The 24,701-nt window shown below is 40.6% G+C and overlaps 1 protein-coding gene across 1 annotated transcript in view; it reads left to right on the forward strand.

Annotated features, from left to right (window-relative positions):
* The window catches only part of LOC124544800 (scavenger receptor class B member 1-like), a 202,329-nt gene extending 181,993 nt beyond the window's left edge, over positions 1-20,336 (forward strand). The window contains exons 7-11 of the mRNA XM_047123484.1: positions 2,312-2,474; positions 5,083-5,201; positions 11,694-11,819; positions 18,226-18,461; positions 18,693-20,336. Coding sequence (XP_046979440.1) covers positions 2,312-2,474; positions 5,083-5,201; positions 11,694-11,819; positions 18,226-18,461; positions 18,693-18,855 — 807 coding nt within the window. The 3' untranslated portion in view covers positions 18,856-20,336. The remainder of the gene's footprint in view (positions 1-2,311; positions 2,475-5,082; positions 5,202-11,693; positions 11,820-18,225; positions 18,462-18,692) is intronic.
* The last annotated feature ends 4,365 nt before the right edge of the window (positions 20,337-24,701 follow it).

A 24,701-nucleotide genomic window follows, 5' to 3' on the forward strand; every position in this document is an offset into this window, starting at 1 on the left:
GTACAATGGAGATGTTGAGTCACAGACAGGCTATGAAAACACTGCTTGCTATATAAGTGAGATTTTGGTCAAAATGCCTTCTTTTGACATAGAATACATACACATATTCATGCAAGAACAACTCACATACAAATGGCCACTGTCTCTGGCTATTGGGGCTGGACTCAGCACTCAGCAGCCACAGACATGTGTTTGTGAACCGTGCTTCAATGAAAAAAAGAGGGAAACATTCCACGTGGGAAAAATATATTTAAAAACAAAGATGATGTGACTTACCAAACGAAAGTGCTGGCAGGTCAATAGACACACAAACAAACACAAACATACACACAAAATTCAAGCTTTTGCAACAAATGGTTGCTTCATCAGGAAAGAGGGAAGGAGAGGGAAAGACGAAAGGATGTGGGTTTTAAGGGAGAGGGTAAGGAGTCATTCCAATCCCGGGAGTGGAAAGACTTACCTTAGGGGGAAAAAAGGACAGGTATACACTTGCTCACACACACACATATCCATCCGCACATACATAGACACAAGCAGACATTTGTAAAGGCAAAGAGTTTGGGCAGAGATGTCACTCGAGGCGAAAGTACAGAGGCAAAGATGTTGTTGAAAGACAGGTGAGGTATTAGCGGCGGCAAATTGAAATTAGAAATTAACGACCTCTAATTTCTAATTTCAATTTGCCGCCACTCATAAGTCACCTGTCTTTCAACATTTTTGCCTCTGTACTTCCGCCTCAACTGACATCTCTGCCCAAACTCTTTGCCTTTACAAATGTCTGCTTGTGTCTGTGTGTGTGCGGATGGATATGTGTGTGTGTGCGAGTGTATACCTGTCCTTTTTTCCCCCCTAAGGTAAGTCTTTCCGCTCCCGGGATTGGAATGACTCCTTACCCTCTCCCTTAAAACCCACATCCTTTCGTCTTTCCCTCTCCTTCCCTCTTTCCTGATGAAGCAACCGTTGGTTGCGAAAGCTTGAATTTTGTGAGTATGTTTGTGTTTGTTTGTGTGTCTATCGACCTGCCAGCACTTTCGTTTGGTAAGTCACACCATCTTTGTTTTTTTTATATATGTGTGTGTCTTTTTCTACATTAGAAAAAGACATTTTGACTGAAAGTTCACATGAATAGCAGTCTTTTCGTGTGACTCTGTAACTCAACTCCCTGTATGGGGAGTAGCAGTCTATTATTTTCACAATATTATGGTTATTCCATCTCCATCTATATCTGTACCTATACTCTGCAAATGACCATGAGGTACGTGGCAGATGGTGTGCCCCATTGTACCAGTTATTGGGCTTTCTTCTTGTTCCATTCATGTATGGAGCATGGGAAGAATGACCGCTTGAAAGCCTCCATGCATGCAGTAATTACTCCAATTTTATCCTCGTGATTCATATGTGAGTGATATGCAGGGAGTTATAGTATATCCCTAGTGTATTTATTTAAAGTCAGTCCTTGAAACTTTGTTAATAGACTTACTACAAATAGTTAAAGAGTATGTCAGTTCAGTTCCTTCAGTATCTTTGTCACACTCTCCCACATAGTAAACAAACCTGTGAGTACCTGTGCTGTCCTTCTCTGTATGTGTTCAATATCCCCTGTTAGTCCTATCTCATACGTGTCACACAAACTTGAGCAATATTCTAGGATGGGACACATGAGTGATTTGTAAGCAGTCTCTTTTGTAGACTGATTGCACTTCCCCAGTATTCTACCAATAAACTGAAGTCTACCACCTGCTTTACCCATGTGCATGTATGTTAACATTCTGTCTCAGGAAAGGGTGTGAAGAAAGCTACAGTGTGTAGCTGGTCTTCAGCTGGTCTCCAGCTACTTTCTACCTCTGCACTGTTATGCATTTTTAATTTGTTTCATCTAATGGAAATTTCATTTAACTAACAGTTTAAGCTAACTGACTCTCTACTCCACACGGTCTTGAGTTTAGTAGTACTGACTGTGATGACCCTTCTTGGGGTATTCTTCCTCAAGTGGATACAGTTTTTAGTTCCCTGAGTTGTACCTCCCATTTAACCATCTGACTTATGCCACTACCACATGAATTTTCAACCATGTTGGCAATGACTGTTTTTCTTTTCTCAGTTCACATCATTTTATGTGAATTTCCAGGGCAATGAGGGACTGATGGTCAAGATGTTAAGAGCCCTTGAACATATAATCACCATCACATATGTAGACCTTGTGAGCCACAAGTGAAGTCATTGACTACAGTCAGTCTATTTTATAGATTTTTTTAAGTGAAATATATATTTCCTACATTGCAGATCATTTCACCTGATGAATCTTTTACAGGTTCGTACAGGAAGTACAGTAAAGAATGGTTTATATGCTTATAGCTACAAGTTCGTAGATGGAGTTTTGGATAATGGTCGCACAGACCCACGAAACAAATGCTTTTGTCGGAATGGGCACTGTCTCCAGGAGGGCTTAATTGATGTAACAGACTGCTATTATGGTAAGTTCTATAACTTTTACTCAAGCCACCCTGTTTTCACTTGATCTTAGAAACATTACATTCCAAGTAAATTGTTTAAATAAATATAGTCATAAATGAAAATTTTCATTTATAATTATGTTGTTCAACTAAAAAGCAATGGAAGAATAAGTTAACATTAATGTAGTTCTTGGTAAAACAGTTGTGTCTTTCCTTCACTGAAATATTTTAGTAGCTCTTGTTGGGTGAAGGTACCAAAAGTTAATTATTCTGTGTGTGTGTGTGTGTGTGTGTGTGTGTGTGTGTGTGTGTGTGTGTGTGTGAGGGGGGGGGGTGACATTTTGCCTTTATTTTTTTGTATCTGTGTTTGGCAGTACTCTCTCTCTTTATATGTAATGCAGCACAGTTAACAAAGTCTTCAATGTAGCTGATTATTTATTTGATTATAAAACTACATTATGATTAACATCACTTAGCATTACAACAGTTTCCTAACTAAAATCAATTCATGGCTGCTGTAGTCTTCAGGCCTTCATATAAGAGACAGTCAAATGAAAATGAGATAGAAGGAAAAAAGTTAGCAAACTTATTATTATTTCAAAGGCAGCTGCCACAGCTGTTGATACATTTATTCCACTGTGAGACAAGAGGGGCAATGCCTTCATGGAAAAATGTTTGTGGATGCCTAGGGAACTACAATTTTATCCAGGTCTGCAGGTCCAAAACAAACTGATGGCTGCAAACGTCCTTCTTCAGGGCTCAAAAAATATGGAGATTACATGGAGAGAGATCAGAACTGTATGAGGCCTTCCAAGCGAAACTTTTGCAGTGTACTGAAAACAACCTCGGCAACATGTAGGCAGGCCAGGTGTTCAAACTACACTACAGGAATTTTGCTGTGAAATCTTTAAACATCCTCCATAAAATCTCAATTCCACCCCATGCAATTTCCATATTTTTAGAGCCCTCAAGAAAGTCATTTGAGGCAGTCGCTTTGTTTCAGTGATGAGGTGCATGCCTGGGTACATTAGTTGTTCTTTAGGCAACTGCAAACATTTTTCCATGAAGACATTGACCATCCTGTCTCACAGTGGGATAAATGTATTGACAGTTATGCCAATTACCTTTGAAATAATAAACAGTTTACTTACTTTTTTCCACCTGTAATGTTTTCATTTGACTCTTGGTATCAGTAGCAAGATGTCTGTCTGCCTTTCATAAATCAAGAGTGTACATAGCCCAACAACTGCTGTGCATCAACAACTAATTTACTGAACCTCAGATGACTGATTATTTTCACACATGGGATTGGTGTTCAAGTTTACATTTGCACTTTTATCATCCACTGACAATGTCAACATTCCTGATTTTTCCCTCACACAAGAGTTATTGGCAAATTTTAGCTTTTTGTATGCATGAACACAAGTAAACTACTTTAAGCAATGGAAAGTCCAGTTTGGAATATCAAGAATATAATGAAAAGGATAGATTGCTACTCTCTCTGGCCATAGAGAGCATTCCCACATGTGTGTTAGCCTGAATGAGTGTGCATTTTTCTTTTCTGAACAAGGCTTTGACCAAAAGCTCATATATAACACCTTTTCTTTGTGCCTATCTACATCTCAATGTGTCCTCTTTACAGTAAGTAACAATCTATCATTTTCATAATACTGTTAAGTAAAATATTTGTTCTTTTGCCACTGATCTTGCCTTAATGTCTAAGCTGCCTTTCAGCAAAAGGCACCACACAACGTACAGTCATGTGTACAAGCAATAAGGAGGGAAAAGTAAGTGAATAACCAAGTGTGCTATACCCCATCTGTCATCTCACTAACAGAACATGAAAGCCGACTTTCATACTGGATGCCAGCAATTCAACTGTCAAGAACAGTTGCCTGCTGCTTCAAAACATTTGAAACAGTTAAATGTGTCATTTTTCCAGCCACAGACTGCACTGCACCATTTATATTGTTATTATCAACATGAAAAAATGAAGTAAATCTGATTTACTAGCATGAAATTATTTGTTGGCAAACTTTTAAGTTCTCCAACATCAGAAAGAAGTTACTTTGCAGACAAAAAATGTTTAGAGATACATGTCCCCAAGTGCTCTCCCAGAAAAAGAGCACTGTATATATCTACTGGTACCTTTTGTTTTTGCTTCTATTTGATTATACATTCTAGATATGGTACAGTTTTCATTTTCTCTTATTTTGTTATTGTGATTCATGTCCAATTTTTATGCTTCAGCATTAAAAAATTTTCTCAACATCTTACAAAGGCAAGTTTGCTGAATTTTCAAGTAATCCAGCATCTTTTTTTCACATTACCCTCAGTGTAGTTTTTTAATTATTTTTAGAAAATTTGTATGAACTAAAGATGTTTGTCACAAATGACACAACTCTTCTAGAAAATCTTACATTGTTTGCTCTTTCCAGTTGCTTAATGTAATAGTTGGAAGGGGGAGGGGGGAGGACAAGTAGTATTTTCACCAGTTGTTCATATTTGTCTTCCTGTGTCTTATGCTACTTATCATGTAATAGCTTATCTGAGTGGAAGTAATTGAACAAACGAGTATTATAGTACTATATTTCTGAAAATGTTTGACAATTATTTTACTTTTTCACAGGTTTTCCTATTGCAGTTTCATATCCTCACTTCTACAAAGCTGACAAAAGTCTTATAGAAGGTGTGGAAGGAATACATCCTGATCCAGAGAAACACGAGTCGAGATTTCTTATTCAGCCAGTAAGATACCACCAATATTTATGAAAGCTGCATTTTTGTGGTTGAAAACAAGGCACTGTTTCTGAAGTTAAATAACCAGGACATTTAAGATGTACAAATAAAATTCTTCTAGTTTAAAAGTTTTCTCATAGTCAGTAACACCCTGTTCACACAAGAGGGGAGTAATGTAGTTTTCTTCTTCCTCATCCTCACCAAACCAGTGCCATATTACAGTTCTGTCAATGGCTTTTTTATGTTACCACTGATTATGATGGTGACAAGTAGTTTCCATACCACTGTCTTAAAATTTGCAAAACTGGATGATCCAGTAATCCAGTTGACATGAAGCATGATGCTCGATATCATCATCTTGGTTGGCAACAACTGATATGCCTCAATCACCACTGGGTACTTATCTCCCTGACCCCATCAGTGAGTCACAATTTCCATGGTGTGCTTGTCACATAACAGTGGTAAGGAGATGCAGCCACACACACAGTGCTGGAACTAGATCAGTAATATACACTCCTGGAAATGGAAAAAAGAACACATTGACACCGGTGTGTCAGACCCACCATACTTGCTCCGGACACTGCGAGAGGGCTGTACAAGCAATGATCACACGCACGGCACAGCGGACACACCAGGAACCGCGGTGTAGGCTGTCGAATGGCGCTAGCTGCGCAGCATTTGTGCACCGCCGCCGTCTGTGTCAGCCAGTTTGCCGTGGCATACGGAGCTCCATCGCAGTCTTTAACACTGGTAGCATGCCGCGACAGCGTGGACGTGAACCGTATGTGCAGTTGACGGACTTTGAGCGAGGGCGTATAGTGGGCATGCGGGAGGCCAGGTGGACGTACCCCCGAATTGCTCAACACGTGGGGTGTGAGGTCTCCACAGTACATCGATGTTGTCGCCAGTGGTCGGCGGAAGGTGCACGTGCCCATCGACCTGGGACCGGACCGCAGCGACGCACGGATGCACGCCAAGACCGTAGGATCCTACGCAGTGCCGTAGGGGACCGCACCGCCACTTCCCAGCAAATTAGGGACACTGTTGCTCCTGGGGTATCGGCGAGGACCATTCGCAACCGTCTCCATGAAGCTGGGCTACAGTCCCGCACACCGTTAGGCCGTCTTCCGCTCACGCCCTAACATCGTGCAGCCCGCCTCCAGTGGTGTCACGACAGGCGTGAATGGAGGGACGAATGGAGACGTGTCGTCTTCAGCGATGAGAGTCGCTTCTGCCTTGGTGCCAATGATGGTCGTATGCGTGTTTGGCGCCGTGCAGGTGAGCGCCACAATCAGGACTGCATACGACCGAGGCACACAGGGCCAACACCCGGCATCATGGTGTGGGGAGCGATCTCCTACACTGGCCGTACACCACTGGTGATCGTCGAGGGGATACTGAATAGTGCACGGTACATCCAAACCGTCATCGAACCCATCGTTCTACCGTTCCTAGACCGGCAAGGGAACTTGCTGTTCCAACAGGACAATGCACGTCCGCATGTATCCCGTGCCACCCAACGTGCTCTAGAAGGTGTAAGTCAACTACCCTGGCCAGCAAGATCTCCGGATCTGTCCCCCATTGAGCATGTTTGGGACTGGATGAAGCGTCGTCTCACGCGGTCTGCACGTCCAGCACGAACGCTGGTCCAACTGAGGCGCCAGGTGGAAATGGCATGGCAAGCCGTTCCACAGGACTACATCCAGCATCTCTACGATCGTCTCCATGGGAGAATAGCAGCCTGCATTGCTGCGAAAGGTGGATATACACTGTACTAGTGCCGACATTGTGCATGCTCTGTTGCCTGTGTCTATGTGCCTGTGGTTCTGTCAGTGTGATCATGTGATGTATCTGACCCCAGGAATGTGTCAATAAAGTTTCCCCTTCCTGGGACAATGAATTCATGGTGTTCTTATTTCAATTTCCAGGAGTGTAAATATCACCTCATTAAGGCTACTTCTAACAGTGGACCAAAACACTAAGGCACTTTATGGTGTGACAATGTCGTCTGCCCAGAAGAATTTTGTTACAATTGATGCACAGTCCACACAAATGATTTGTAATTAAAATTTCTCTTTTGAAATTATATGAAAATAACACCTCTTGGAGGTACAGTTCAAGCCTGGCCTTGAATTTTCATTTGACTTGGCAATGTACCATGGTGTATTTCCAGAAAGCATGGAATCTGTTACTGTAAAGCCTGGCCTGTTCCAAGAATGTGAGTGGCTTCAAATGTGAGCAATTACAGATCTGTTTCACTTCTTACAGTATTCTCTTGTTTAATGAATCTTTGTTGCTCAGAAATGAGTGATTAGAATCACTTTTAGAGAAAGTCCAGGAGCCTCCTGTTGCAAATTGTGTACATATTCTTTTCTCTTTCAAAGCAACTCAACAGTGTGAATACGTATTTTTGTTACATATGCTTACACATTTATTGCTGACTTCCCAGAAGTATAGCAAACTGTTCTGAACACAACATTGAAATGTGAAGATAATGATGTTTCCATATTTGTGATACTATATTACCTGTTTGTATATCTGTGGGATAGTAAATGCAATCTTCATGCAAATGTCCACTATTATGTCCCTATTCTTATTTCATTATATATCTGGCATGAAATTTGTTAAATGGTTAATTTCACTTTTATTAGGTACTATAGTTCTTGGAATTTCACATTTCAACATAGGCACCAGCATTAGTGGCACACTATTTCAATTGGGATGCTATATTCCTGGCCAACAGGGGAAACATACTGTTTGATACGTGTGTGCACTACCCCAATCACTGCTTCCAACATGTCCAATGTGTCCAAATCACACAGTTTTCCAGTGTGTGCCTTCTCTTTTAAATGTCTCCCAGAGAAGGAAATCTATTACTGTCACTTCTGGACTTTGTGGTAGCACTCAACATTTCTGCAGTGTGCAATAACATGGCCTGCAAAAACACCACCAAACCTATCTTGTGAAATCAATGCAAAATGGGAAGATCCTCCATCCTTTATGAAGTGTACATTGTCCCAGTTTGCAGTGACAGGACAGATGAAAGTTTGTAGCATATACACATACTTCAACATGTTTGCTGTTTCCTGAAGAAAGTACAGAGCAACAAGAGGTTCATCATGAATACCACAGCATACAGTCAACACTAGACATGACTGCAATTTTTCTATTTCAGCTTCAGGATTGTTTTTGTTAAGTATGACAGCTAGTGATTTATGAGCCCACACCCATGGAACGTGGCCTCATCTGACACAGAATGCTGTTGAAGATGTCTGGTACCTCTTCCACCCATACAGCATTCATGCATTCAGAAAACTCCATGCTAACATCACAGTCCTCTGCTGAAAATGTGTGGACAAAGTGTGGTTTCCATGGCCTCTTCTTTATCCATTGAACCAAACCATATGATAAACCAGGGATATTGTCTCAAGGATTCTCGCAACTTCGCAAATTTGTTGTGTATGGGTTTGATTACTCACCAGAAGGGTGCTTGGCCCCCAGAGATAGTTATCACTGAAGAGATTAAAGCTAACACTGCTTTGCCAGTTGCATAAACAGTCTATTGCTTCCACATCCAGAGTCATATATCTCCCCTTCTCCTGTCTCTACCATTTCTGTTCTGCTGTGGGAGATTACCATATATCCATTTTAACTGCTGAGAAGAGTCAGAAACATTTAACATATGTATAATCTTTACTTATTCATGGTTACACTTGGAACAAACTACATAATATAACATTAAAATTATTCCAGAATGAGATTTTCACTCTGCAGCGGAGTGTGCGCTGATATGAAACTTCCTGGCAGATTAAAACTGTGTGCCCGACCGAGACTCGAACTCGTCGTCGTGCTTCGGTAGCTCAGATGGTAGAGCACTTGCCCGCGAAAGGCAAAGGTCCCGAGTTCGAGTCTCGGTCGGGCACACAGTTTTAATCTGCCAGGAAGTTTCATATCAGCGCACACTCCGCTGCAGAGTGAAAATCTCATTCTGGAAACATCCCCCAGGCTGTGGCTAAGCCATGTCTCCACTATATCCTTTCTTTCAGGAGTGCTAGTTCTGCAAGGTTTGCAGGAGAGCTTCTGTAAAGTTTGGAAGGTAGGAGACGAGATACTGGCAGAAGTAAAGCTGTGAGTACCGGGCGTGAGTCGTGCTTCGGTAGCTCAGATGGTAGAGCACTTGCCCGCGAAAGGCAAAGGTCCCGAGTTCGAGTCTCGGTCGGGCACACAGTTTTAATCTGCCAGGAAGTTTCATTAAAATTATTATTACACTCCTGGAAATGGAAAAAAGAACACATTGACACCGGTGTGTCAGACCCACCATACTTGCTCCGGACACTGTGAGAGGGCTGTACAAGCAATGATCACACGCACGGCACAGCGGACACACCAGGAACCGCAGTGTTGGCCGTCGAATGGCGCTAGCTGTGCAGCATTTGTGCACCGCCGCCGTCAGTGTCAGCCAGTTTGCTGAGGCATACGGAGCTCCATCGCAGTCTTTTAACACTGGTAGCATGCCGTGACAGTGTGGACGTGAACCGTATGTGCAGTTGACGGACTTTGAGCGAGGGCGTATAGTGGGCATGCGGGAGGCCGGGTGGACGTACCGCCGAATTGCTCAACACGTGGGGCGTGAGGTCTCCACGGTACATCGATGTTGTCGCCAGTGGTCGGTTGAAGGTGCACGTGCCCGTCGACCTGGGACCGGACCGCAGCAACGCACGGATGCACGCCAAGACCGTAGGATCCTACACAGTGCCGTAGGGGACCGCACCGCCACTTCCCAGCAAATTAGGGACACTGTTGCTCCTGGGGTATCGGCGAGGACCATTCGCAACCGTCTCCATGAAGCTGGGCTACGGTCCCGCACACCGTTAGGCCATCTTCCGCTCACGCCCCAACATCGTGCAGCCCGCCTCCAGTGGTGTCGCGACAGGCGTGAATGGAGGGACGAATGGAGACGTGTCGTCTTCAGCGGTGAGAGTCGCTTCTGCCTTGGTGCCAATGATGGTTGTATGCGTGTTTGGCGCCGTGCAGGTGAGCGCCACAATCAGGACTGCATACGACCGAGGCACACAGGGCCAACACCCGGCATCATGGTGTGGGGAGCGATCTCCTACACTGGCTGTACACCACTGGTGATCGTCAAGGGGACACTGAATAGTGCACGGTACATCCAAACCGTCATCGAACCCATCGTTCTACCATTCCTAGACCGGCAAGGGAACTTGCTGTTCCAACGGGACAATGCACGTCCGCATGTATCCCGTGCCACCCAACGTGCTCTAGAAGGTGTAAGTCAACTACCCTGGCCAGCAAGATCTCCGGATCTGTCCCCCATTGAGCATGTTTGGGACTGGATGAAGCGTCGTCTCACGCGGTCTGCACGTCCAGCACGAACGCTGGTCCAACTGAGGCGCCAGGTGGAAATGGCATGGCAAGCCGTTCCACAGGACTACATCCAGCATCTCTACGATCGTCTCCATGGGAGAATAGCAGCCTGCATTGCTGCGAAAGGTGGATATACACTGTACTAGTGCCGACATTGTGCATGCTCTGTTGCCTGTGTCTATGTGCCTGTGGTTCTGTCAGTGTGATCATGTGATGTATCTGACCCCAGGAATGTGTCAATAAAGTTTCCCCTTCCTGGGACAATGAATTCACAGTGTTCTTATTTCAATTTCCAGGAGTGTATTTCATTTCTGACTGAACAGCAGCGAAACAAAAATAGGGACAGTTGTGGATCATACTGTATGTAATCATAATTTTAGCATTTTACACATCAGAGCTGGCTCACCAATGTAAGGATTCACTGAATATGCATGCATGAATGAATAATGTAAAATGAACTAATAAATTTACCCCTGGACTCAAAACATTTCTTAACAATGTTAATTGGATCAACATGAAAATTCTCCCAAAAAACTGTAGAATTATGAGACAGACTGCAAGCCAGCACCTAATTTTACAAGAAATGTTTGTACTGCCAGTACACATACGTAAAAGTACGCAAATCATCATAGTTCTCTGGATTAAGAGTACCTTCTGTGGAGGGAGGGAAGGTAGGTTGAGTGCCTCTCATCCTGAAGTCTGTGATCCACGCCTTCCTTTTTAACTTACCTCAATCTATCCGTCTCCTGTGCAAGGAGGGAACAATTAGTGCCAAAAGCTACAATAGCGTATGTACTTAGATGTCTGTTTTGGCTGTTCTGACATTACTCTTGAAGATATATACTGCCCAGAAACTGTTAAATGTTACATATTCATAAAAAATAATGAAAAATCTTGTATTTTCAGTTTTCATAAGTCATACAGTATTGCTGAAAGTTCCAGGAAAGTTTTGTTGTTGTTATTAAAAATGTCTGAATGTAAACTGTATGTAAATTCTCAGAAACTTAGTCAAGTATTCTGTCTCAGTAAACACAGTGCTTAATAGAAATCTTGTAACAATTATCATGTAAATTATGTGGGAAAAATTAACTTTGATGCTTTCTTGTCTGACAGGATGCTGGACTACCAGTTGAGGTAAAAGTCAGATTCCAGATAAACATGGCGATGGGAGACGTATCATCATTTCGCTCTGTTCGTCAGTTTAGCAACATGGTTATACCGATGCTCTGGACAGAAGTGGTATGTGAAACTCTTTTAGATCTTTATCTGCTAAATTATTATAGTCTTGTTTGAGGAAATATTGATATCAGGTTCCAAAATTTTTCATAAAAATAATTAATTTTAATTAAAAAATCTGTAGAGCGTAATAACTCACTCTCCCAGAAGCACTCCTGTTCTTTCTTAATTGGAAAAAAGGGGAAAAAACTTTGCAGCATAGCTTTCTTGCTTAACAGTCTCACTGTTGTAGTGGATATTATAACAAACTAGTGAACCCAGGAATGCTTTGCAATTGTTAAATATGTATATCAATTTGATATACGTCCCAAACTACTCCTCACCCTTTTTTGTCCTCCTCCTCCTCCTTTTCTCTTTTTTCATCTCCTCCTCCTCCTCCTCCTCCTCCTCCTCCTCTTCCTCTTCCTCCTCCTCCTCCACCTCCCCCCTCTCCTGCCCATTCCCCTCTCCCCTCTCTCTGTTTCTGTTTTGTTTTTTTCCTCTCACCAGTTTTACAGAATATTGTTGTGTACACAATTTGAGTTTGAAAATACCTATAGGGAGAAAGAATGTATGTGGGAGAAACAATTTGTGTAGTGATTTACCTGCTCTCTTAACATAGTTCAAAATGACTACAAGAAAAATATCAAAATTGTTGCACACTTTCTCAGCACAGCACAGCATTTTTGTTCTCAGGGTTTGTTTTCATACAAAACCTGTAAATTGTCATTTAAAAAATATGTAACACATCTCCGTCTGAATGTTTATCAGAGGATCATGTAAAAGTTTGAAGTAAATCAATTAAGAACTTTTCAAGATTTTTGGTAAAAACATTTACCCTTTATATATTACACATATATTTGTATACTATAAACATCAAAAATGTATATAGCCTATGTACAATGGAATGTTCATTAGGGTATTGTGTAAAAATATGCAGTAAACTGGTCAACAACTTTTCAAGATTTTTCATTCGATTGAGCCTACAGGATATATATATATCATAACATGACAGTTTGAAAGGAAAGGTCCAGACTAGCTGCAACAGTCTTTGTCCTTATTGCCATTCTCAGGTAACCAGCAATACAACATTGGTGACAGTATCTATATATGTAGTGATTGTCCATGTCCATAATTATACATAGGTACTTACACTATGTGATCAAAAGTATCCAGACACCCCCAAAAACACATTTTTCATATTAGGTGCATTGTGCTGCCACCTACTGCCAGGTGCTCCATACCGGTGACCTCCATAGTCATTAGAGATCATGAGAGAGCAGACTGGGGTACTCCACAGAACTCACGGACTTAGAATGTGGTCAGATGATTGTGTGTCACTTGTGTCATTCATCCATACATGAAATTTCCACGCTCCTAAACATTCCTAAATCCATTGCTTCCAATGTCATAGTGAAGTGGAAACGTGCAAGGACATGTACAGCACAAAAGTGTACAGGCCGAACTCGTCTATTGACTGACAGAGACCGCCGACAGTTGAAGAGGGTCATAATGTGTAATAGGCAGACATCTATCCAGATCATCACACAGGAATTCCAAACTGCATCAGGATCAATTGCAAGTACTATGACAGTTAGTCAGGAGGTGAGAAAACTTGGATTTCACAGTTGAACAGCTGCTCATAAGCCACACATCATGCCAGTAAATGCCAAACAATGCCTTGCTTGCTGTAAAGAGTGTAAACATTGGAAGATTGAACAGTGGAAAAACATTGTGTGGAATGACAAATCAAGGTACACAATGTTGCGATCCAATGGCAGGGCGTAGATATGGTGAATGCCTGGTGAACATCACATCATCTGTCAGTGTGTGTAGTGCCAACAGTAAAATTCAGAGGTGGTGGTGTTATGGTGTGGTCATGTTTTTGACGGAGAGGGCTTGCACCCCTTGTTGTTTTGCATCACACTATCACAGCACAGGCCTACATTGATGTTTTAAGCACCTTCATGGTTGCACTGTTGAATAGCAACTTGGGGATGGCGACTGCATCTTTCAACATAATTGAGCACCTGTTCATAATGCATGACCTGTGGTGGAGTGGTTACACAACAATAACATCCCTGTAATGGACTGGCCAGCGCAGAGTCCTGACCTGAATCCTGTGTTTTGGAATGCCGACTTCATGTCAGGCTTCACTGACCAACATCGATACCTCTTCTCAGTGCAGCACTCCAGGAAGAATGGGCTGCCATTCCCCAAGAAACCTACCAGCCCCCGATTGAATGTATGCTTGTGAGAGAGGAAGCTGTCATCAAGGCGTCCAACACCATATTGAATTCCAGATATGCAAAACAAAAAGACTGTCATAAAGTGAACTTTTGCCCAACATGGCCTTTGTTGGAGATAGAGCACGCACGCGCGCACACACACACACACACACACACACACACACACACACACACACACACACGACCACAGTCTCTGGGTGCCACACTATGAGCAGCAGCGCATCACAGGAGAAGCCACAGGTGATGGGGGTAAAGATGATGTTGGAGTGGGGAGGGAGAGGGATAGCAGGGTATGGGGGGGGGGGGGGTTGGTAAAGTGCTGCTTGTGGAAGCATACCAGGATAAGGTGGAGAGAGGGTAGAGCAGCTAAGTGTAATCAGGATCAGGAGATTAGACTGAGGGCAGGAAGGAGGGGGAGGAGGGTCTCAGAAAAGGAGAGAAGAATGTGGGTGCATTGGTGGAATAGAGGTCTGTGTAGTGCTGGAATGGGAACAGGGAAGGGGCTATGTGAGTAAGGACAATGGCTAACGAAGTTTGAGGCCAGGATGGTTATGGGAATGAAGGATATATTGCAGGGAGACTTCCCATCCACACAATTCAGAAAAGCTGGTGTTGGTGGGAAGGATCCAGATGGCACAGGCTGTGAAACTGCCATTGAAATGATAAATGCCATGTTGGGCACTGTGCTTAGCAATGAGGTGGTCCAGCTGTTTCATGGCCATAGTTTGTACGTGGCCATTCATGTGGACAGGAAGCTTCTTGGTTGCCATGCCCACATAGAGTGCAGCACAGTGGTTATAGTTGAGCTGGTAAATTGCATGACTTGTTTCACAGATAGCCCTGTCTTTGGTGGGATAGGTGATGCTTGTGATCGGATTGGAGTAGGTGGTGGTGGGAGGGTCTTGCACCTAGGTCTATTATAGGGTTATGATCCATGAGGCAAGGGGTTGGAAGCAGGAGTTGTTTAGGAGTGGATGAGGATATTGTGTATGTTCCATGGGCAACTGAATACCACTGTAAGAGGGGTGGAAAGGATAGTAGGTAGGGCATTACTCATTTCAGGGCATAACAAGAGGTAATCAAAATCCTGAAAAACAATTTGATTCATGGTACTGAGTCACAAGGGGAATGCTCCTCTGTGGCTGGACAGTGGGATTTGAGAAATGGTGGGTGACTGGTAATTGCGGCCTCTGAAGGCTTCAGTGAGATCCTCAGATCCTCAGTATATTTTGTGAGGGACCACTCATCACTGCAGCTGTTGCATCTGTAATGACAAGTGATCCCTCTCAAAATATACTGAGGACCTCACTGAGGCCTTCAGAGACCGTAATTACCCTCCCAACCTATCTGCCCTACCTTCTCTCCAGCTTCTCCCTGTATGCTCCCATAAGCAGCACTTTTCCGTCCCCCCACCCCTACCTTCCTACCCCTCCCTCTACCCACGACAGCCTCCTCTTTAGCCCCACCAACCATTGCTACTCCTATCATGTGTTGCTGCTTGAGTGTGACCTCAGCAGCGGTCATGTGTGTGTGAGTTGCATTTGCATAAGCATTTTTCTGTATGTTGACTGTTTCTGATGAAAACCTTGTTGGGCAAAAGCTCACTTTCTGATAGTCTTCCTGTTGTGTGTATCTGTGACTCATCATCTCCAATATATGGGGATTATATTGTCTAATTATTTTATGTCATGTAACAATTATAAACATATGGAATACATTTTGCCACTTACTTGACTATTTGTTTGCAATAAAGTAAGATCTGGCATTTATTTGACAGTTCATTTACTATGATGCCAAATGTTTACAAAGTATAATTAGCTAAGCAATGATAATGTTATATTGCATGGATTGGCTTTTTTTGAGAATTATGTTTTTGGTCTGAGTATGTTTTTTTGACCATATCTGTTATGCTTTTATGTGTTCCAATTTGTTAATAAAGTTTTATAGATAATATTTATGTTTAAAATCTGAGCATTCATTTAATATTTTGTGCAGATAGTCCCTTTTATGTATATATATTCCAATTCTTCAAGAGTGAACTATGAACAAACTTGAATTGGAGATATTTCTCCTCTTTAATATATAAGAAAGAAACAAATGAATAAATAAAATAAGGCAACATGAGAGAAGAAAAGAAGATACACCTAAGAACAAGAAGTGCAAGGCATGGCTCCCACTCAAATATAATGAATTGGATGGAGTACAGTCAGAAGAAAAAAGTGAAAAGATTATGACAAAAAGTGGTATAAAGATATCGGAATAAATTAATACCACAGTACTAGTGGGAATAAAGCATATATTTTGCCTCTAGTTTCTGCCTGTAAAACTCTGATGTGCTGCCACTGTCAGGTTCCAACATCCTTGAATGAAGGTTCCTACAGTGCTGAACAACAGACTGATTTGTTTTATTTGGTTTTATTTGATTATCCATGTCCATGGTCTCTTACTATCATCTCGTGCCAGTCATACAGAAATCTGTAATGTTGTTGGACATTTACAGAAGACATCAGTTTGAGTGTAAACAAAAAAATTGTAAATAAATTAATTTTATATATTTTAAAGTGTTTGTGGGTAAACTCTATGCCAGACACTGCATTTCACATCTGATGCTACTCTTGGTTCCCTGTCATTTGCTGTAATAGTTGTGTTAGTAGCTGTCATGCTTGTGGAGATAAGAGAGTGTGTTTGAGATCATTGGCATGACATTGTTGTAGCTACCAGAACATATTTTGTCTCTTTTGTATTAATGAATATTCTCAAAGATTAACAAATGTTCTTGAATATTCTTGAATGTTCTAGAATACAGCTTGGAGAAGGCACATATTGCATTGATCTCTGACAAGATTGCCTTTACTGATAAGCTGAGCAAAGACAAATGAACAGCTTGTCGAATAAGTTTATCCATTTATATGTTCATGTGATCAAACAATTTTAGCAGCAAAAATGGTGTAATTCAACAAAGCAAAACATACAAATTATGGCAGGGAAAGAAAAAAATATTTAAATCCATTGATACAGAGATAAACTGTGATGACAGAAACAATGTCCCAATAGAATTCCTAAATTCAGCCAGTTTTCTCAGCATTCCCTCACAAAAACAGCATCTAAATGTTGTCATAGAAGTGAAAATATTAACTGACAGTGGAATTGTGGTCCAAATACTGACTTGCATGTTTCTCACATGGGCAAACATATGGCAATATATATGAGATCCTAGTTACAACTAGAAAGAAAGATAGGCAGACCAACTAATGGAATAGAAATTGGAGGTAAACAACTGAATAAGGTAGCAAGTACCAAGTAATTGGTTAGTGTGATATAGGAAAATGGAAGAAATGAGAAAGAGATCAGTGAACATGGCAGACAGGCAAAAGTATTCCTGCAAATTTGTTGGGAGCGTCATTTGGAACAAATATGTCCCACAAAAAAGCAAAGTAGTAGTACATAGAAGTTACTCCATTCCATGCATCTCAAACATTGGTAATGAAGAAAAGAGATGTAAGCAGATTACAGGCATGTGAAATGAAGTTCCTCAGAAGTAAGATAGGAGTAATAAAGAAAAGATATGGGATGAGGAATGAAAGGGTAAGAGAAATACTAAAACAGGAACGCTTGCGGAACAGAATAGAAACATCAGAGCTAAGATGGTAAGAGAATGTAAAGAGAATGGAAAATAAGAAGATTCTCAAGAAGATACACAAAATTGAGATGTGAGAGGAATGACCAGGAGAAAGACCAGGGATAGAGGGCTGAAAGGTGTGAAGGAGTGTCTGGACCAGAGTGAACGCAGAAATATAGTGGGTAAACAGGACTAGATTGTGAGGCTTATGTTCCAAACAGACCCAGCCTGGGGCTGAAAACTGTTCAAGATGATGATGATGATGATGATGATTTGCATGTTGTAGAAGCATAAAACTTATTCATCTTTGCACCCTAAAGCAAAACATTACTTTCAATAAGGTAGATGCTATCAAAATAAGACGATTAATTGTACATTTTTCCAATTCAAAAAAGAAATTGAAAAAAGACCAAGTGAAGCACATTCTGAATGCAATAAAGTAATCCAGGGGAAGTGTCATTGTACATGAAAGTGAATAGAAAATAATTGTTTTATATCATGATTATATTTGTTTTCTCAGTAACTGCAAATATTGTTTTCTCATTGCCTATTTCTTTTTCAGGGTATGTATGGCCTGCCACGGTTTCTTAACATACGTTACTATCTGTACCTGAATGTACTACCAGTCTTAGAAAAGGTGATAGTGTATTTATCATTCATTGTTGGTGTTGGATTATTTGCCATTGTGCTCCTAAGAGTATGGGTTCAAAGAGCATCAAATGGAGGGCAAATGTATGACTTCAAGTATCTCCCTCAGTCAGTGGGACCTGTTGCAGAGGCAGCACAAATTGTGCGCAGGTGAGGAACAGCAGCAAATTTATTTAAATGGACACAAATTTGTTTGCAACACATTTCACTGAACGCCTTTTTTAGTTTAAAATGTTAAAATATAAGTGTACAATAATCATTCCATTCAAATTTCTCTCATTATTTTCTTAAAGATTAGTGCATTGGTAATTTTCTTCGAAACTTTTCAAGTGTTCACTTTTACAAGAGATAAAAGTAGCTTTGTCTCTCTTCTTGTTTCAGACACAGCATGAGGGCAAAAGAGCTAGATTTATACTACAGCTCCTTACTTGTTCCTCCACCAGAAGCTGAAGAAGAAACTGCTGAGGAAGATGAGGATTTCAGTGATGTGCCTGAGTGTACAAAGATCATGATGGATTCTGCTCTTGATGAGGTTTCTGTGTGATCATAAGGACCATTCTTGTGTGAAAGTTGTATAACATACTCAAGTCAGAACTTCAAATAGAAGTCTGTGTTGGAACACATGCTGAAAGGAACTGCTCCCAGCAGTCTATAGATCAGCATGTTACATAAAGTTCAGCTTTACATGTATGCCAAAAATAAGGGCACAATGGAGTGTAAGATAGTCAGAGGAATAGGGCTAGTTGAAGTGCAGAGGCTTATTGGATTTATAAGGTTGCACATAATTGACCAAAGCAGCCCCTGGCAATTTGAAGGTAGAAGGTGTCATTGGGCACCCAATTATTCATTCTCTTCTTTAAAACTGTGAGAAGGAAATGAATTTTAACTTCTGAGAAAAATGGATATTCAGTTTTCTTTTAAAGTGAAAGAAAAGTATTTAAGACTGTTGAACAGCATACAAAAGACAACTTTGGTAAAAGAATTGTTGTTGCACTGTTTTATGTTGTATTTGAAGTGAAACATATGTTTTTAAAATGAAAATTTGTCACCTGTGAGAACATTACTTTTGTTCCAGTTCAACTCTGGTACAATCTCCAGCACACCGACATTTATATACATTTTGTACAATAGTTTGAACACTTGCCTTTTCTAAAAATTAAAATGTAATTCTACATATTGTAAAATAAAGTTAATGTAGTTTAAATTAATTTTGTATCTGAAGAACATAATTGTATCATGCGGACTCTGCAATAGGCCTCTAAATTATTTTGTTTTCTAGCAGATAATTCATGTTAAAGCCAAATATAAAAGCATATACAGTTATAAAAGTGTGCACAGCACATACATACTGTATGTATAAAATGGAAAATACTGCGTGAAAAAGTTGAGTGGCCAGTGTGTTTAGTGTTATGTTTCTTTCATATAATATTATATACAGAACATATCTTCACTGTGCACTGGTCATTCAGTGATATGTTAGGTGAATACCATTCATGACTGCATTGTGATTATGAAGCACTTCATCTGTAAGTGATGCCTCAAAAAGATTCTAAACAAACTGTTCTGCATACCCGCTGCAGTAGTGTGTGTTAATTTAAGACAACTGAACGTAATTAGTTGAGGCATAAGTTACTTTCAGAGGTCAGTTTTTGGTGTTCAGGGTTGCCTTATGTAATGTTCATAGGAATGTCGTCATTTTACTAATGGTCAGCTGTGAAACTGTTATTCATTAAGAATTTTTCTTGCAACATCATTGCTGCAATTGTTTCCAGATATAGAAAATTATAAATATATATATAAAAAAGAACTATACAGAGGTAGCTTACAAACAATATCTGACACAGTTTACTAAATTGCTGTCTTCCATATTTTCAATACCACATGTAAATGTGACATACCTGATATGATGTAATAAGATATGTTTTTATATTGTAAAGATGAGTTTTTAGTGACAAAATAATTTTAGAAGCAGCTATTTGTGAAGTGAACATTTGAGGTAATAGAGAGTAAATGTGTTGAACTGTAGTTACAGTTGATGGTTTTCCACAATACATACCAGTGCAACATATTTCTAAAACAGTACTGTGATCTGAAAATTGTGTACAATTCTTCCCCTGTTGAGAACCTATATTTTTGTGCTTCAAACTTGTAGGAAGAGGCAAAGAATATTCAATTTTTAAGTTAAAGAGAAATCAGTCTACATGTGTTGACATCATAAAAAGGAGTTGTAGTTTCCTTTTCTTAAATATGAACACATTGTAAGATCAGTTTGACCTTTAACTTTTTTTTCTTCTTTAAAATGAAGAAATGTTACATTAGTTGCACAGTCCAGTTTTAATGGATCCATATTTTTCATGAAGACTTTTCTTCTAAGATGTTACAAATGTTTGCTCATTATCATGTGTGTTTACCACATTGAACACACACATTTACAAAAGGTAATAACCTTGCTACTGTTAATTTTTAAATAAAACTAAGTTATTTGAGTTGAGTTTTGTATTTTAATTAGATCATAGGAACTACTTTTCACATGTTTCTCTTCTTCATACCAAATTTTGTTTTGTGTACATAATTGTGTATAAATCATAAGTTCAATTTTAGCATTAGGCACTGATCCTTCTTTTATGTCATCTGGGTAAAAAAATTCCAGCTACAGAAAAGGAAAGTAGGTGATGGAAGGTGAAGTTGCATGTTTATTGAGTTTTGTCACCTACATTAATGAAGAGTTATAAGACATCAAAACACTGGCCCATGAAGCCGTGACCACCACAGTGCCAGCATCAGCAATCTCTGTTTCCATTTTGTCCTTTCTGTTTTGTTCAGCACAAATGTTTGGTGTGCCCTAAGCACTGAGCTACATGTAACACTTGTCAGAAGAAAGGACACATTACCTTCCTGTTCATATGCTGAAGGTTGTTATATGGACATGGATGTGAACTATGTGACTCCAAAACCTGTGACTTCTCCCATGTTTATCAACTTAAGTTTTTTTCACCAAGTGCTCTGGGTAGAGGTTGACACCAGTCACACAGAAGCTGGTAAGTTATAAGAAACAGAGCATTACACTGTTGGGACAAATTATGGCATCTTCCTCTTACAAGTTAGTGGTTCATACCATTATATTTTTGGCAGTTGCTGATGCCACTGTTGAGAACTTGTTTGGAATGGATGGTTTTCAGGCATTTCGATTTTCTATCACTGAAGCAGCACACCTTGTGCCCAGTCAGGTATCATATTCTCAACTGGAAACACTGTTTGAGGAGTTCTCAGACCCATTTTTTGGAGGTGTAAAGGAAACTTAATCTCTTGAGGTGACTTCAGTACTACTGTTAACACATAGTCAATTGTGGATACATATCCTCTCTCAAGCCAAGAGGAACTATCAGCAAAACTATTAGGTGGCCAATACTTTTCTAAAACTGATTTGTCTGAAGCATATCTTCAGGTTCCTGTGGACAAAGACTCTCAGTGAGCCCTGGTTATGAATTATCTTTTTGGTCTCTATCAATATTTGTGTCTCCCTTTTGGTGTGACTAGTGCCCCTGCTATTTTCCAGCAATTCTTAGTGCAATTGACTTTACCTGTTTTGGGTTGCATTAATTATCTGGATGTTGTCTCATGTAGACAGGAGAGTGTTGTGGTGATATAACAGATGGTTAAGAAGAAACGTGTGGTTTATGCATGATGGAGCTCCTGACAGATGGAGTTTGTAACATTTTACAATTATAGAGTATTATTCCAATGTCTGGAATCAGTACCAAAAAGGTACTGGAAAAAGAGAAATGATTGTAGAGCATAAACACACAGACTCCCAAGGCTACATAGATGTGCCACTAAAAATGCTATTTTGTTAAAGCTGTATGGTTTCCATCATATTAGCCAGTTTTAATACTCTAACGCAGGTCATATACACCATTCATCTGACATACAATCACCTTGCAAGTATTCGACCCAAATCACTACAGCAGGGCTTAACAACTGGCCGGTTTTGAGCGCGAGTACTCACGTCTGCTCAGGCACGTGCTCACGAGCAGGTGCAAGGTCACGGAGTAAGGAGGGAGGGGAGGGACGGGAAATGCGCGTGCACGTATGAATAGGACCGCAACGTGCCTATTGAATTCGTGCCGACTGTGTAATGTTAAAAGTACTATGATCAGCTCTAACAGTCACTTTGCTGGTTAACAATCATGTCAAGTCACCGTTGTGTAACCCCAACCATGCTTTCGCAGTTCAACCCCCATTGGGAGGAATTGTATCTGTTTACAGAAAAAGATGGTGTTGGAAAATGTTTCGTATGTCACAAAACGCTGAATTCTTTTAGGAAATTTAATTTGCAGCGACATTATATGTCGTACCACACGAAAGACTACGGAAGTGGAAAATGTGATGGACCAGATCGTGCACAGGAAGTTATTAAACTTAAAAGGAAGCTATCTGAAGAAGATCTGGATGACGAAGAAAAATCAACTGAGGCAGCTCTCAGAGCGAGCTACAAAATTGCTTTGTTTTTAGCAAAATCCCTGTGCCCCTTCACTGATGGCGATTTAATAAAAGATGTTTGGTAGTTGCAGTGGAACATTTGTGTCCATCTCAAGTTGAACAGTTTCGGATTGTGCCATTATCTGACATGACCATTATGCGTCGCATACAGAACATGGCAGACGACGTCCAGAGCCGGCTTGCAAATATCTATAAGGATTTTATGGCGTATTCTCTAGCTCTGGACAGAAGTGTTGATATCACTGGAACAGCGTAGCTTTCCATATTTATTAGATGTGTTAATAGAGATCTTCAGGTGAGGAAGGAGCTCCTCAATGTAGTAGCCATGAAGAACACTACAACCGGAGGTGTATTTTAAGTAGTGTTGAAAATATAGGATTGTCATGGAATTCTTTAGTTTCAGTGTCTACAGATGGTGCACCAGTGCGGACAGGGAAAAAATTAGGTTTCGTTGTGCTGCTGAAGGAGAAAATGCAAAAACTGACCGTGCCGAATGAAATCAGGGGCGTTCACTGTGTGATCCACCAGGACAACTTATGTGCAAAGAGTATCACTCTAAAAAATGTGATGAGTGCTGTTGTTCATACAACCAATTATATAAGGAAGCATGGGCTACAACACAGACAATTTAAAAGCTTTCTTGAGGATGTAGAAAGCCAGTATGGTAGCCTGCCTTATTACAGCGAGGTCTGCTGGCTTAGTCGTGGCGAATTATTAAATCGAATTTTTGCCTATTAGATGAGATAAATATGTTCATGGAAATAAATAACATGTGTGTTCCTGAATTGAAAGAGCCTTCATGGAAATGTGATCTCGCGTTCTTAGCAGATTTAACTAGCCATCTGAATGCTTTGAACATTTCACTACAAGGTAAAGATCTGCTAATTACTCATTTCATAGATCGAATGTGAGCTTTTAAAATGAAATTGACACTTTGGGTGAGTCAGTTGGAAACAGGAAATCTAGCTCATTTTCCTAAATTATCATCCATGCAAGATGTTCACAAAGACTGTGAACGTTATTCACATAGTTTAGTTGCCCTTAAGGAAGAATTTGATCAATGCTTCAAGATCTGACAGCACTAGACAATGATTCTGATCTGTTCTCCTCTCCATATTCAGCGAATATTGAAGAGATTCGTCCTGAGCTGCAACTAGAAATTATTGACCTGCAGTGTGACAGAGAATACAGAGACAAATTTCAGAACAAGAAAAACATTTTAGAATTTTACAGACACTTCCCTCAGGATAGATTTCCTCACTTGCACAAACTGGCGGCTACAATAATATCAATGTTCGGTTCCATGTATGTTTGTGAATAACTGCTCTCTGCAATGAAATGTAACAAGACGTGCCTGAGAAACACATTGTCTGATCAAAATTTAAACTGCACACTGCGCCTATGATGCACAAGAACAATTACTCCGAACATAGACGCAATTGTAAAAGGCAAAAAGTACAAGATAACAGAGAATCCCACACATCAGTGACACCTTTTATTGTGTAACAGTTCACAAATTAATACGAATATAGAGGCGTTCACTAAGCTAATAAAATTATGTGGCATGTGTACATTATGCTTTATTTGTTTCATTTGTCACAGTAATAATTCTCCCCACTCTCCGCTCTGGTCCGGTAGTGGGGGGTAGTGTGCTTGCGCTGCTCCGTGCTTGCGCCTTGCTGCTCACAGCTTGCTCCGCGAGCACATATGTTGTGAAGCCCTGCACTACAGTGACAAACTTTAATATGAACTACTTCCTTCTGCACTATTCAGAGGTCCTAGGAAGTGATCAAGCTGTTTCTCACTATGAAGGTATCATCAATGTGTATCTGCCACTCAATCTGCTTATAAACCAACTAGAATGAAGTCAGAAGACTGCTGTTCTGTCTC

The sequence above is a fragment of the Schistocerca americana genome, chromosome 8, assembly GCF_021461395.2.
Source record: "Schistocerca americana isolate TAMUIC-IGC-003095 chromosome 8, iqSchAmer2.1, whole genome shotgun sequence".
Classification (NCBI taxonomy): Eukaryota; Metazoa; Arthropoda; class Insecta; order Orthoptera; family Acrididae; genus Schistocerca; species Schistocerca americana.